Raw genomic sequence first — 13747 nt, forward strand, 5'->3', positions numbered from 1 at the left:
GCTAAATGATGATTGGTGGATTCAAATTACATGGACAAGGGGGGGACCAAAGGAATCTTTGGTAGTGGAAGGGTGGAGTAGTGGAATGGTGGACCAATAGCATTCCAGCAGCATTTGCGCGGGTGGAATTTTGGCTGCGCGGGTACCCGCGCAACTGCCCAGTTTGGGTATTTTGGTCATTTGGCTTGCCATTACCTTGGGGGATCAGACCTAGCAGCCATAACTTCGATTTTACACCATTGGAGACCTGTGGGAGGCGATTTTGGAAGCTCAAGACTCATTTCTCTTCATCTTTCCAAGATTTTTGGTAGTTTCTTTATGCAATTAGACTTTTGTGATTGTTGTTCTATTGCCATGAGTGGCTAAACTCTTTATATTTGGTTGACTTTGGCTGAAAACCAATGAATGTTTGTGGGTTTTGAAGGATTTATGTTGATTGTCAATTTATTCCATGTTTATGATTCTAGTTTACAATTCTTATGCTTATTTGATGCTTTGATCATGAGCTTAGTATTTGATTGAGCAATGGTTGATTTGTTTCATTGATTTTGCATTGGATCATTGAATTTATCTAGAACAAAGGCTTTATGATGGTAGAAATCATCTCTAGCTTATGAATCATAACTCCTTTATGGATGTGTAAGCATTTGACATCCTCTAGGAATTGGGGATTCCTTCATTCTTAAGGCTAATTGATTTCTTGGGATTAATTGCTTCAATTGACCCTTGATCTTAATTAAGAAGGTGTGTTGTGGGCTTCCCCAACCTCCATACTACCTATGAGGAATCTTGGCATATCATGCTTCATGATTGCTATAACCAATTTGGGATGAAGGATAAGCTTTGTATTAGATCTTAATGATAAACACACAAATGTTCATTGTGTTGAATTGCCTTAGTTAACCAATTATTCCCAACCTTTGAGCATCTCATCAACTTGCTTAATTGCAAGGTTTTTAGTTATTCAAGTATTTTAGTTTTCAAGTAATCAAACACCCCCCCCCCCCTTTAGTTTAATTGTAGTTAGTTAGTTTATTTACAATAGTTCTTTTAGATTGCATTGGTGATTGAATACAACCATTTCCCTGAGGATCGATACCCCTTTTTACCATTATATTACATTTATTTAGAAATCAAAGGGTGTAATTTGCTTGGTGGACTTGACATTCCCATCAAGTTTTGGCGCCGTTGCCGGGGAAATTGGTTATTGTTATTTGATTGTTTATGCCTAGGTCTACAAGAACCGGTGAACTACTCTACAATCCGGAAATTCAAAAAGAAGCAAAAAGGTTGAAAAAGTTAGCAAAACAAGCAAAGCAACAACAACTCGTTCAAGCTTCTTCCTCTTCTCCACTAATCAACATAGAAGATCAGGTTCATACTTCAAGTGATACCGACACCGAGCCGAATTCTCCAATTGTTGGTCAATCCTTTGAAGACATTCCGTTTGAAAACCACATAGCCATGAATCACACTCCACCTCACAATCCTAACCCAAACCCAAACAATCAAGATGCTAATACCCCACCCCATCAACTAAGACAACAACAACAAGAACCTCTCATTGATATGCCACCTTGGAATCAAGCCCCTCCTCAAAACCAACCCAATTATCAACCACAAAACCAAAACTTCCACCAAAACAACCAACCTCAAAACAATGCTTTTCAAGTTCAACAACAAGTACATTACCCAAATCAACCCAATTACCAACCCCCTCCAATATACCAAAACCCAATGTACCCCCAACAACAACCTCCCTACAACCAATACCCTAACTACCAACCTTATCCACCACCAATCTACAATCATCAACCATACCCATATCCACCTTACCAACAACCACCCAATTACTTGCAACAATATCCCAATAACCCCAATCCACCCAATCCCCCTCAAGAGTTGACACTTCGGCAAATGATGGAGACAGATGTTACTCATACACCTCTTGCCATTGTTTATCCCGCAAACCGCCGAGGGATTGAATTGAAGTCAAGTTTCATCCATCAACTAACCAAGTTCCATGGTTTGGATAGAGAAGATCCTCAAAAGCATTTGAAGTCCTTTCATATGATATGTGTTAGCATGTTGCCCGACAATGTGACATTGGATGATTTCAAGTTAACCGCATTCCCGCTCACCTTGGAAGACAAAGCTAGAGAGTGGTTATTCAACTTACCACCGGGATCAATTCACACATGGGAAGAGTTACTCAAGGCCTTCAATAGTAAATTCTATCCCACCTCCCGCATTTCAAGTCAAAGAAGTGACATTTTGGGGATTCGTCAAGGGGAAAATGAAACATTTCATGATTTTTGGGAGCGCTTCAACAATTTGTGTACAAGTTGTCCTCAACACAATATACCCGAACAACTACTTCTTCAACAATTTTATGAGGGTATGAATGAAAAAGATCGGAGGATGATTGATGCTTCAAGTGGTGGTGACATCTTCAACAAAACCCCTCACGAGATCCGATTACTTTTTGGTACCATTTCTCAAAATCAAAGGAATTTTGGGACTCGAAATGACATGAAGAGAAATTCTCCACAAGTGGTTGGTGAAGTTAGCAACACTCAACACTTGGAATCAAAGCTCTTGGATTTGACTAATGTGTTAAGTCAAATAGTGGTGGGAAGTGGTCAACAATTGATGGTATGTGGTATTTGTGCAATGACGGGCCATTATACGGATAAGTGTCCCACACTTGGAAGTGAACCGGAAGATGTGAATGCAATGTGCGGATATCAAAGTCAACCAAGACCCATGGGATTTCAAAACAATTTCAACCCAAATTTGAGGAATAACCACCAAAACAACCCTTATACACCAAAGCAAAATCCACCAAATCTTTTGATGAGACCCCAACATCCACAATACCAATCCCAAAAACCTCCATATCCACAAAATTCTTATAACCCTCCAAATTACCAACAACCTCCACAACAAGGCCAATCAAGTGGTACCCATCAAATGAGCCTTCAAGAACTCGTTACTTCTCTTGCTCAAAGCCAAACCCAATTTCAACAAGAAACCAAGAATACTTTCTCCAACATTCAAGCACAAATTGGAGACTTGGCAACCGCTCTCAACAAGATGGAACAAAGGGGTAAACTTCCATCACAAACCGAGAAGAACCCCAATGTGAGTGCCATCACCTTGCGAAGTGGGAAAACACTTGGAGAAAGTCAACCTAAAAGAGTTTCAAGAGAAGACGAAGATGAAGTGATCATTGTGGAACCTCCAAAAGTTGTAGTTCCTCCAAAGGAACCGATTGTGCCAAATGTTGATCAACCCGATCCTTCCAACAAACCCATCAAACCATTGGTCATACCACCGCCTTTTCCATCCCGGTTGGCTTCCTCAAAGAAACAAGAAGAAGAGAAAGAGTTTCTTGAGACTTTCCGCAAGGTTCAACTCAACATTTCACTATTGGATGCCATTAAGCAAATCCCACGTTACGCCAAATTTCTTAAGGATTTGTGCACCAACAAGAGAAAATTCAAGACAAATGAGAAGATTCAAGTCAATGCAAATGTATCCGCGGTCATCCAAAAGAAGCTTCCACCCAAATGCAAAGACCCGGGAATGTTTGCTATACCTTGTACCATTGGTGATTTACATGTTGAAAGTGCAATGCTAGATCTTGGACCCTCAATCAATGTCATGCCATACTCGGTTTTTCAATCTCTCAATGTTGGACCTTTGGAAGAAACCGGAGTCATCATTCAATTAGCGGACAAGTCAAGTGTATTTCCAAGAGGCGTGTTGGAGGATGTACTAGTTCAAGTCAATCAACTAGTATTTCCCGCAGATTTCTATGTCATTGACCTTGAAGAAAAGACTCCTTCCAAGTCATCTATGATTCTCCTTGGAAGACCCTTCATGAATACCGCTCACACGATTATTGATGTCCACAATGGGAAGATCACCATGGAGTTTGATGGAGAGACCATTCACTTCAACATCTTTGAAGCAATGAGATATCCTAGCAACATATCTCCATTGTATCGAGTTGATGTGATTGAGCCAATCACCCAACAATTATTCGAGTTATCAAATGGGGATCTTTTGAAGATGGTGCTTAACATGAGTCTTGAAGGTGAAAGTTTGAAGAATACCTTGGATTTGTATACATTGGATTCCGAAGTTGAAGATATTGTGAAGGCTCTAGAAATTACTAATTCCACAAAGAAGGATGTTTCTCAAGTTGCCTTATCTCATTCTCCAATCAAGATGCCACCTTCCATAATCCAACCACCCACACTTGAATTGAAAGTCTTACCTAGCCATTTGAAATATGCTTATCTAGGTCAATATGAGACTCTACCGGTGATTATCTCTTCTCAATTGAAAGACTTTGAAGAAAACCAATTGATTGAAGTCTTGAAAGAGCATAAAGAGGCCATAGGGTGGACCATAACGGACATCAAGGGGATAAGTCCTAATGTATGCACTCACAAGATACTCATGGAAGATGATTGCAAGCCTAGGAGGGAAGCCTAAAGACGATTAAACCCTCCCATGATGGAAGTTGTCAAGAAGGAGATAATCAAGTTACTTGATGCGGATATGATTTACCCAATTTCCGACTCCAAATGGGTTAGTTCGGTGCAAGTACTTCCCAAGAAAACGGGAATCACGGTTGTTGAGAATAACAAAGGCGTAATGGTACCCACTCGAGTTCAAAATGGATGGAGGGTGTGCATTGATTATAGAAAGTTGAATTCAAGCACACGGAAAGATCACTTCCCTCTTCCTTTCATTGATCAAATGCTCGAGCGATTGGCGGGCAAATCGCATTATTGTTGCCTTGATGGATACTCGGGTTTTCACCAAATACCCGTTGCCCCCGAAGATCAAGACAAAACGACTTTTACATGCCCCTTTGGCACATTTGCCTACAAGCGGATGCCATTTGGATTATGCAATGCCCCCGCCACATTCCAAAGATGCATGGTGAGTATCTTCTCCGAGTATGTTGAAAATATAATTGAAGTGTTCATGGATGATTTCACCGTGTATGGCAATTCGTTTGATGAATGCTTGGGTAACCTTAAGAAGATTTTGAAAAGGTGCATTAAGAAAAAGTTGGTGTTAAACTTTGAGAAATGTCACTTCGTGGTCAATCAAGGAATCATTTTGGGACACATCATCTCCAAAAAGGGCATCGAAGTTGATAAAGCCAAAATTGATGTCATCCAAACCCTTCCTTACGCAACATGTGTTAGAGAAGTGAGATCTTTCTTGGTCCATGCGGGATTCTATAGAAGATTCATCAAAGATTTCTCAAAGATCACGCGACCAATGTGCCTCCTTCTTCAAAAAGATGTCAATTTTGACTTCAATATTGCATGCCAAGAAGCCTTTGACAAACTTAAAGACTTGCTCACTTCCGCCCCAATAATCCAACCTCCAAATTGGGAGCTTCCATTTGAAATAATGTGTGATGCAAGCAATTTTGCTATTGGCGCGGTCTTAGGTCAAAAAGAGGGCAAAGCATCCCATGTCATCTACTATGCCTCCAAAACCTTGGATAATGCTCAAGCCAATTACTCCACCACCGAGAAGGAACTTCTAGCCATTGTATTCGCCTTGGAGAAATTCCGGCAATACCTTCTTGGGACAAAAGTAATTGTGTATTCCGACCATGCCGCATTGAAGTATCTCATGACCAAGAAAGATGCCAAGCCACGGTTGATTCGTTGGATTCTTCTTTTACAAGAATTCGATCTTGAGATAAAGGATAAAAGTGGTGCCGAAAACCTAGTTGCGGATCACTTAAGTCGGTTGAACATTGGTGATTCTTCTTCTCCTATCCTTGATGAATTCCCGGATGAACACCTCTTCTATATGTCAAATTCCATTCCATGGTACGCGGATATTGTGAATTACTTGGCTACTAAAGAAATTCCTCATGCATTTACCAAGTACCAAAAGGCCAAGTTGAAGAGTGATTCCAAATACTACGTGTGGGATGACCCTTATCTTTGGAAACATTGTCAGGATCAACTCATACGGAGGTGTGTTCATCAAAATGAGGTTGAGTCAATTTTGAAGTTTTGCCATGAGTATGCATGCGGAGGACATTTTGGTCAAAACAAAACCATGCGAAAGGTGCTCGAATGCGGACTCTATTGGCCAACAATGTCAAGAGATACCTATCTATTTTGCAAGAGTTGTGATAGATGTCAAAGAACGGGAACCGTATCCATGAGGCATGAGATGATTCAAAGCCCTATCCTTATTTGTGAAATCTTTGATGTGTGGGGAATCGACTTCATGGGCCCCTTCCCCGTTTCTTTTGGTTATACTTATATACTCTTGGCGGTTGATTACGTTTCAAAGTGGGTTGAAGCAAAGGCTACAAGTCATGATGATTCAAAAACTGTAATTGACTTCTTGAAGTCAAACATTTTCGCAAGATATGGTGTACCGAGAGCCTTGGTGAGTGATAGGGGCACTCATTTTTGCAATAAAATGATGGAAGCAATGACAAAGAGATATGGTGTCACACACCGGATATCAACCGCTTACCATCCACAAACAAATGGCCAAGCCGAAGTGTCAAATAGAGAAGTCAAACAAATTCTTGAAAAGACCGTCAACACTACCCGAAAAGATTGGAGCTTGAAGTTAGAAGATGCTTTATGGGCGTATCGGACCGCCTATAAAACTCCAATTGGTATGTCTCCATTCCGCCTTGTCTATTGAAAGTCTTGTCATTTACCGGTGGAATTGGAACACAAGGCATACTGGGCGGTTAAAAAGTGCAATTTCAATCTTGAAGAAAGTGGAAAGCACCGAAAAATGCAACTTCAAGAAATCGAGGAATTGAGAAACGAGTCTTATGAAAATGCAAGCATCTACAAAGATAAAACAAAAGCGTTTCATGACAAACATATCACTCGTAAGCATTTTATCCCAGGCCAAAAAGTTCTTCTTTATCATTCAAGCTTAAAGCTATTTCCGGGAAAATTGTGATCTCGATGGCACGGACCTTTTATTGTTATAAAAGTGTTTGATCACGGTGCGGTTGAAATTAAGAGTTTGGAAACAAATCAAATATTCAAAGTGAATGGACACCGCTTGAAACCATTTTACGAAGGCTTTGATACGGGAGAATTCGACAACGTAACATTGGAAATCCCAAATTACGAAGGTTGATGGAAGCGGGACTATGTCTTGGCAAAGACGTTAAATAAATGCAATGTGAATAAATAATGTCCGTTTGAAGTTTTGGGTGTTTCTAAGTTTGAAGTTGGTCTAAAAATAAGCATATAGCAGTCTTCCAGTGATTTTGGTGAAGTTTGAAAAATTCCAAAAAATTTAACTTTTGCGCGGGTACCCGCGCAACCTTTGCGCGGCCGACCCCAGCCGCGCAGGTCCCGAGTTCCAAATTGCACTAACATGGGGTGCTCTCTGATTGTTGCGCGCGGCCAATTCCCACCCTCGCAAACCCTTTGCGCGGCCAAGACCAAATTTTCACTCCTCATTGCGCGACTGCTAATTTTACCCATTTACCCGATAACCCACCCATTTACCCGATAACCCGCGATTCGACCCGGTACTCGACCCAACCTTATAACACCTCACACCCGTCGGACCCCCGTACCCCACCCTTGTCACTCCCGTCATCGACGACCACCGCGCCTTCAACCTCCGCCGAAGAGCATCTGCTACCACCGACGAATGCGCCCACGATCGCCGATCTTCCGCCTCCGATTCCGACCGACGTTACCAGCATCGCTGCTCACTGCCGACCGTCGACAGCAGCACACCCAACGACAGCCGCCTTCTTTACTCGCCGGAAAAGCGAGCACCACCGCCTCCACTTAATTCCACCTTCCAGATTACTTCTTTCGACGGCGCTCCACCTCCAGCCTTTCCCCCATCTAATTCCGAACCCCCCCCCCCCCACCCATTTCTCCGCCGGGAACAGCAACTGCCGCCACATTCCCACCCTCGCCGGAAAATTGTAAAACGGCCATTCCGCCTCCGCATTCCATCAAAACTCGAAAATTCTTGGGGCATTCTTTACCAAACACTCCACCACACACCGATCTACTATTAATTTGGGAAAACCTCATCGCCGGAAAACCTAGCTCCACCGCCGGCCGCCGTCTGTCGCCGCCACTAATTTTGACCAAAAAAAAAATTTGTTTCTCACCGGAGTTTCAAAAGATTCAACCTTGTGGGTCAAGTTCAAGCTTGGGGTGCGGTTTTAGCGGATTTCTTTTCGGGTTTCTGACACTCGAAATTGGTACATTTCTTTTAATTCCATTGCCTTCAAATTCTCATTCCATAAGCTTATGCTATGCATTAGGTTGATTAGAAATAGACTTAGTTTGCTTTGAATTAATTGAATTGCATTTGATTTTTCCCAAAATTGCAAGTTTGGAATATTTGCCCAATTTTTATTCTCTGATTTGATTGGATTGGTGTGAGGCGAGTGTGAGGGATAATTTTGCCCAAGTTTTTGTCTTTGCTAGGTTTATTCACCGGTACAATGGCACGGGACAAGACCATTCACGCATCTCATGGTTCATCTCGTGAAGCTCAATCCTCGGGGCCATCCAAGAAAATGTCCACCGACAATGTTGATCGTGATGGGAACCTTACCCTCACGAGTGCCCACATCCGAGAGTTCAAATCCAACCTTCAAAAGCGTGCAATCCGCGCCACAAAATTTTACCACCAAGATTCTATGGAGCACCTCGGCCTTGAAAACCACTTGAGACAACTATTTTTCAACATTGGTTGGCACGAGTTTCTCGCTCTTTCTGCACGCACCTACAAACAACCCACACTCGACTTCCTCTCCACCTATGCCCGCAATGACACGGCGAGGGTACTCACTTTCAAACTCCAGGGTCGGTAGCACCGACTCAAGTACAAAACCCTCAACAAGATCATGGGCACATATGACATCAACAACTCCGACATTTACAGCTACCAATGGTCTCAATTTAAAAGCTTGCCCAAAGTAGACTTTTGGACCCAAATCACGAGCCTTTCCAAGTTCAATCCCAGTCGCCAAAAAAACCCCTTTATCATCCATCCTTGCTGGAGAATTGCCCACCGGATCCTATCCACTTCTATCTTTGCTCGTCACGAGCCGGGACAAATCAACACCGTTGAGTTATATTTTCTCTACTGCATGTCGAGCCGACGTTGGTCTTTACCCGATTTCGCCACCTTCTTTTTAGACAAATGTGACAGCCTCAGGACGAAGACCACTGGTGACATTTGTATTGGAGGTCTCATTACCCTCATTGGTTTGGGTATGGGCCTTCAATTTCCAGAATCTGAATATATGCCAGTGGATGATCCACCTCTCTACCTTCTTGATTGCATAACTCTCACCCGGATGGAATTAATGCTACCTCATCCTACTCTTCCTGGACATTTCTCTTGGCTCAACCATGTCAAGGACCCAGTTTACATCTTTCCCAATCCAAGTATCTCCGCCTTCACCACCAATGTCCCCAAAACATGGTTCTTGCCTCAAGAGTTGCCAAATGATGATGCTGCAGCAGCGGATGATGACATGCAGGTGGACCCTGACAATGTTGATAGCCCATTCGAGGCTGAAGACCATTATGATCTCCCGATCCGCCAGTTGCCACCACCTTATCCATGTCAAGCCTCCGGGTCACACTCTCAGCCCTCGGGAGAACACTTCCAGCCACAGCATGATTATCACTCATACCAGAAACACAATGAGCCCGACCCCGCACACGAGTTTCCTCTCGATATTTACAGTCAGCTTGCTTCCTTGCGCCTCCAGGGCAACAAGAACACCGCAGCCATCCACCGCATTGAGGAACAACAAGCACGCACCAACACTTACATGGAGGACCTTTGGTATCATTTTCAGCCCGAGGGCGGTTATCCCCCTCGCGGGCCTCCTCCATCTTGATCCCGGTATGATCCTTCCTTACTCTCATCCTAAGCATTGAGGACAATGCTTAATTTTAAGCTTGGGGTGAGGTATTCTTATATTTTATTTTTTTTATTGCATTTAGGTTGTATATTGTTGCATTTAGAGTAACTCATTTAGGTCATTCATAAAAATTGCATAAAAATTTCAAAAAAATATTGCATATTTTGTTTCTTTCTTTTTCTAATTTTCATACTTTTTAGATGCATTCTAGTTTAAGTTCATGCATTTTTGTTCTCTCTTGTCTTCTCATCCCTACAGGTACCAGAGCACCGAGTCATATGTATTGAATCATAGATTGGTCCCGGGTCTTGATATGGAATTCCTTGTGTTTGATAAGTGGGACACGTTTTGAGCCTCAAAGACCATTTTAAGACCGCTTGTGTGGGGGTCAGATGTGTGCGAGGGATGTGGTTGGTCAAACCGATGTGCGCGAGCAAAGATTAGCCCGGTAAGGTACATTGAAGATAATGAAGACTCGCATCTTGGTTTTGGAGGGAGTAACCCTTAGTACTCCCGAGTCTCGTCCGAGCCTTACTTAGTTAGATTCTCACCACCTTTTTAAGATAGGTCATCATTTTTCTAGGGGTCTAGAGTAGATAGTTAGATAGATTTTGTTTATCACACCTTGCATTGAGGTGCTTGATGAACTTTGAAGTGGGTCCCCCAATTCACATCTTTTGGGACCAAGTCTTTTCGGTAACACCCATTTTTGAGTCATTCCCCACCCTTTTTAGTTGATCTTGGCACATTGTCAATGATCATTAGGTGTTCATGTTAGCCTCCATCCTATGCTACATGGTGAAATTCCTTAGACCTTCAAAAAAAACACAAAAAAAAAATGAAGAAGATTAAAGAAAAGCAACAAAATCAAAGAAGAAAAAAATGAAGAAAAAGAGCAACACAAAAAGAAGAACAAGAATCCAAGTTCAAGGCTTTAGATCAAAAAAAAAAAAAAGACTGAATATCAAACAACAAAGAGGCTGAAGACCAAATAACAGAAGTTCAAGATTGAAGATTTAAGCTGTTAGGTTTAAGTTTAGGTTAAGTAGAATTTTTTATTATTTTATTTTATTTTTTTGATTTTTGGTGAGAAAAGGCCTTGACGATGAGACAGTAGACTATAAAGGACAGTACAAGGGAGAAACTTCTGAAACCGGATGTTTGCCCGGAGGCCGTGCTGCAAAACCCTATTTCGTACTATACACTTTAGCCTGATGTCACACCCCCAAACCAAGGATGGCGGAAATGTCCGGGGGTGGAGGACTTCATGTATAGTATCATAACAACAATTGTAATAGTAATTCAAGCAAACACAACCAACATATATATAATTGAAAAAGTTACATCATTGTATGAATTACATGTTTACGAATCAATTACAATATGTTAACAAAATATGAAATAGTAGACGCCTTAGCGTCCCATCCTCAAAAGCACTTGGTTACCTGTTTAATGATTTCCTGAGAATACAAGTTGTTTGAAAAAGTGTCAACACAAAGGTTGGTGAGTTCATAAGCTTTTGTTTGGTATTATTAAAAGCCTTTCGTTTGTAAAAGTAGTATTTGTTTTAGAAAAATCCAATATTTTCCTTAAAATGTATATGTAGTCTTAAATCCAAAGACCGAAATGTATAAGTAACTTTTCTTACTTATAATAAATAATGTAAGTTTAAATCGACGTAAACTCATTTAATTTTAATGAAGTTCCCGTAAATTCCAATATTCATTAATACTTTATGTGAGTTTATTAAAGCCTTTTCTTGTAAAAGTAGTGTTCGTTCCAGAAAATCCAATATTTTCCTTAATGTGTAAATGTAGTCTTAAAACCCAAAGACCGAAATGTACAAGTAGTGTTCGTTCCTTATAGTAAAACAATGCAAGTTTAAATCGACATAAACTCGTTTGATTTTAGTGAAATCCCCGTAAATTCTATGTTTGTTAATACCACATGTGAGTTATTATAACCATGCTATGACCTAGTTGGCCTGAAACGACGTTCTTCAGGCGTCGGAAATGTTATGACATTTGTCACCCCAGACCTATCGGTCTAACTGTTGCATGCAGTTTAGGTGTGGGTTTGTCAAACCCAATATAGATCTATACACAACTATCACGCTCTCCCTCAAGGAGACTCTGGTTACAATACAGGACTTAATGGTAATTTGAAGTAAATGTCTCACAAAGTCATTAACGAATTTACGTGTAGTGTAATGAAAACTTGGTACCGTATGGTCGTACCTTGCTTAATGAAAATATCCTTTGTATAAATGTACCCTTTTTAAATGTATGTGTTATGTAATGTTTCATAAAGTCATTAACGGACTTACGTGTTATGAAAACTTGGTACCGTATGGCCGTACCTTGCTTAATGAAAATATCCTTTGTATAAATGTACCCTTTTTAAATGTATGTATTATGTAATGTATCATAAACTATACCTATTATAGTTTATCAACCAAGGGTAGTACGTTGTAATGTATGCAAACTATATTCAAAATAGTTTATTAAATGTTTGAATGTATCGGTTGTACTTTGATTATAATCACTTGTTATTCTTTATATTTTATATGTCCAAATCCATTTGTAAACTGATGTGTGTCTAAATATTAAGATAAAATGTCATATATTGCAATAACATATAATCAGAAAAAGATATACACCTTGCTCAACATGTTACAAGGTGAAATGAAATTGACAGCAGCTTTTTGTTGAATACAGTTTCTGTTACTGTTCTTAGAAAATTTATAGAAAAATCATCAAAGCTCCAAATCCAAATCCGCAAATTCTGAGAGTTTGGAATATGAGTCTAGTTTGTTCGTAAATTTTATCATGATTTTTAGTGATTTCTAACAGAGATGAAAATGTTCATAATAACAGACTGGTCCGGGTTTGCCTCTGAAATGACAGGCAGTTTTGTAAAAATCACCATAAATTGTAGAAAAATCATATGGAGATGTGCAAGTAGCCATTTTAAAGCTATGAGTTTGAACTACTTGCACCTGGAACAGTTTTGAAAACTAAAATATTTAAGTTGACCAAAACAGTCCGTGATCGAAGTCCATCTTTTCTGATGTAATCTGTTAGAAAAAGTTTAATTGTGTTCTTGATGATTTTACTTGTATCCCCCCCCCCTTCAAACTTAAGAAGAACATGTAAATGTAGGGGTATGAACTCACCCTATGTGGTTTCAGTAGATGAAAGTAAGAGAGAGGAAGTGTTCAACCCAAGAACACTAAGAAGATGTCTTGATGATTCGAGAATCTAACACCGAATAAGATGGAATTTGTGTAAGATATCAATGATTTGAGTAGAATGGAGTGTAATAATTATATGAATGATGAAGATACTTACTAATTGAAGAAAGAAATCCCTGGAGAAAGCCTTGAAGTTCTTGAAGTTGAGAGAAAATATGAGAATTTTGGAGAGTGTTCTTTGGTTGCTAAGTGTAGAATGAAAGAAGTTAATGAGAATGAGGAGAGATGATCAATTCTCCAGCTCTTAGAACGTGGGAAGAGCTGGAGATTGGGTGTAAAGGTCCACTAAGGTGACAAGGGGTAGTGGGAAAGAGTGGCTAATCATAGAGTGAGGTGGTGGTGGTTTGCTTTTGCCATAAATTAAGGAAAAGCAAATATTCCCTCAATAATTAGTTCAACCACTAATTCTTTTAATATATTTTTATAAAAACCCTGGAGATTTATATATTTTGGGGCCTTAGTTTATAAAATAAAGTTTTGGGTGAAAATCCCACGTTAAAATAATGAAAAACGGAGTTAAAACGAAGTCGTAGTCGAAAAACCGGTAA

The 13747-nt window shown here is 40.3% G+C and overlaps 1 protein-coding gene across 1 annotated transcript; it reads left to right on the forward strand.

Moving 5' to 3' along the window:
* Positions 1-3096: 3096 nt before the first annotated feature.
* LOC145121786 (uncharacterized) lies at positions 3097-4506 on the forward strand. Its single transcript, XM_079057488.1, has 2 exons — positions 3097-3631; positions 3815-4506. The coding sequence occupies exons 1-2, from the start codon at positions 3097-3099 to the stop codon at positions 4504-4506; spliced, it is 1227 nt and encodes a 408-aa protein (XP_078913614.1).
* The last annotated feature ends 9241 nt before the right edge of the window (positions 4507-13747 follow it).

The sequence above is a fragment of the Lactuca virosa genome, chromosome 6, assembly GCF_052849685.1.
Source record: "Lactuca virosa cultivar CGN04683 chromosome 6, Lactuca_virosa_CGN04683_v6, whole genome shotgun sequence".
Taxonomy (NCBI): domain Eukaryota; kingdom Viridiplantae; phylum Streptophyta; class Magnoliopsida; order Asterales; family Asteraceae; genus Lactuca; species Lactuca virosa.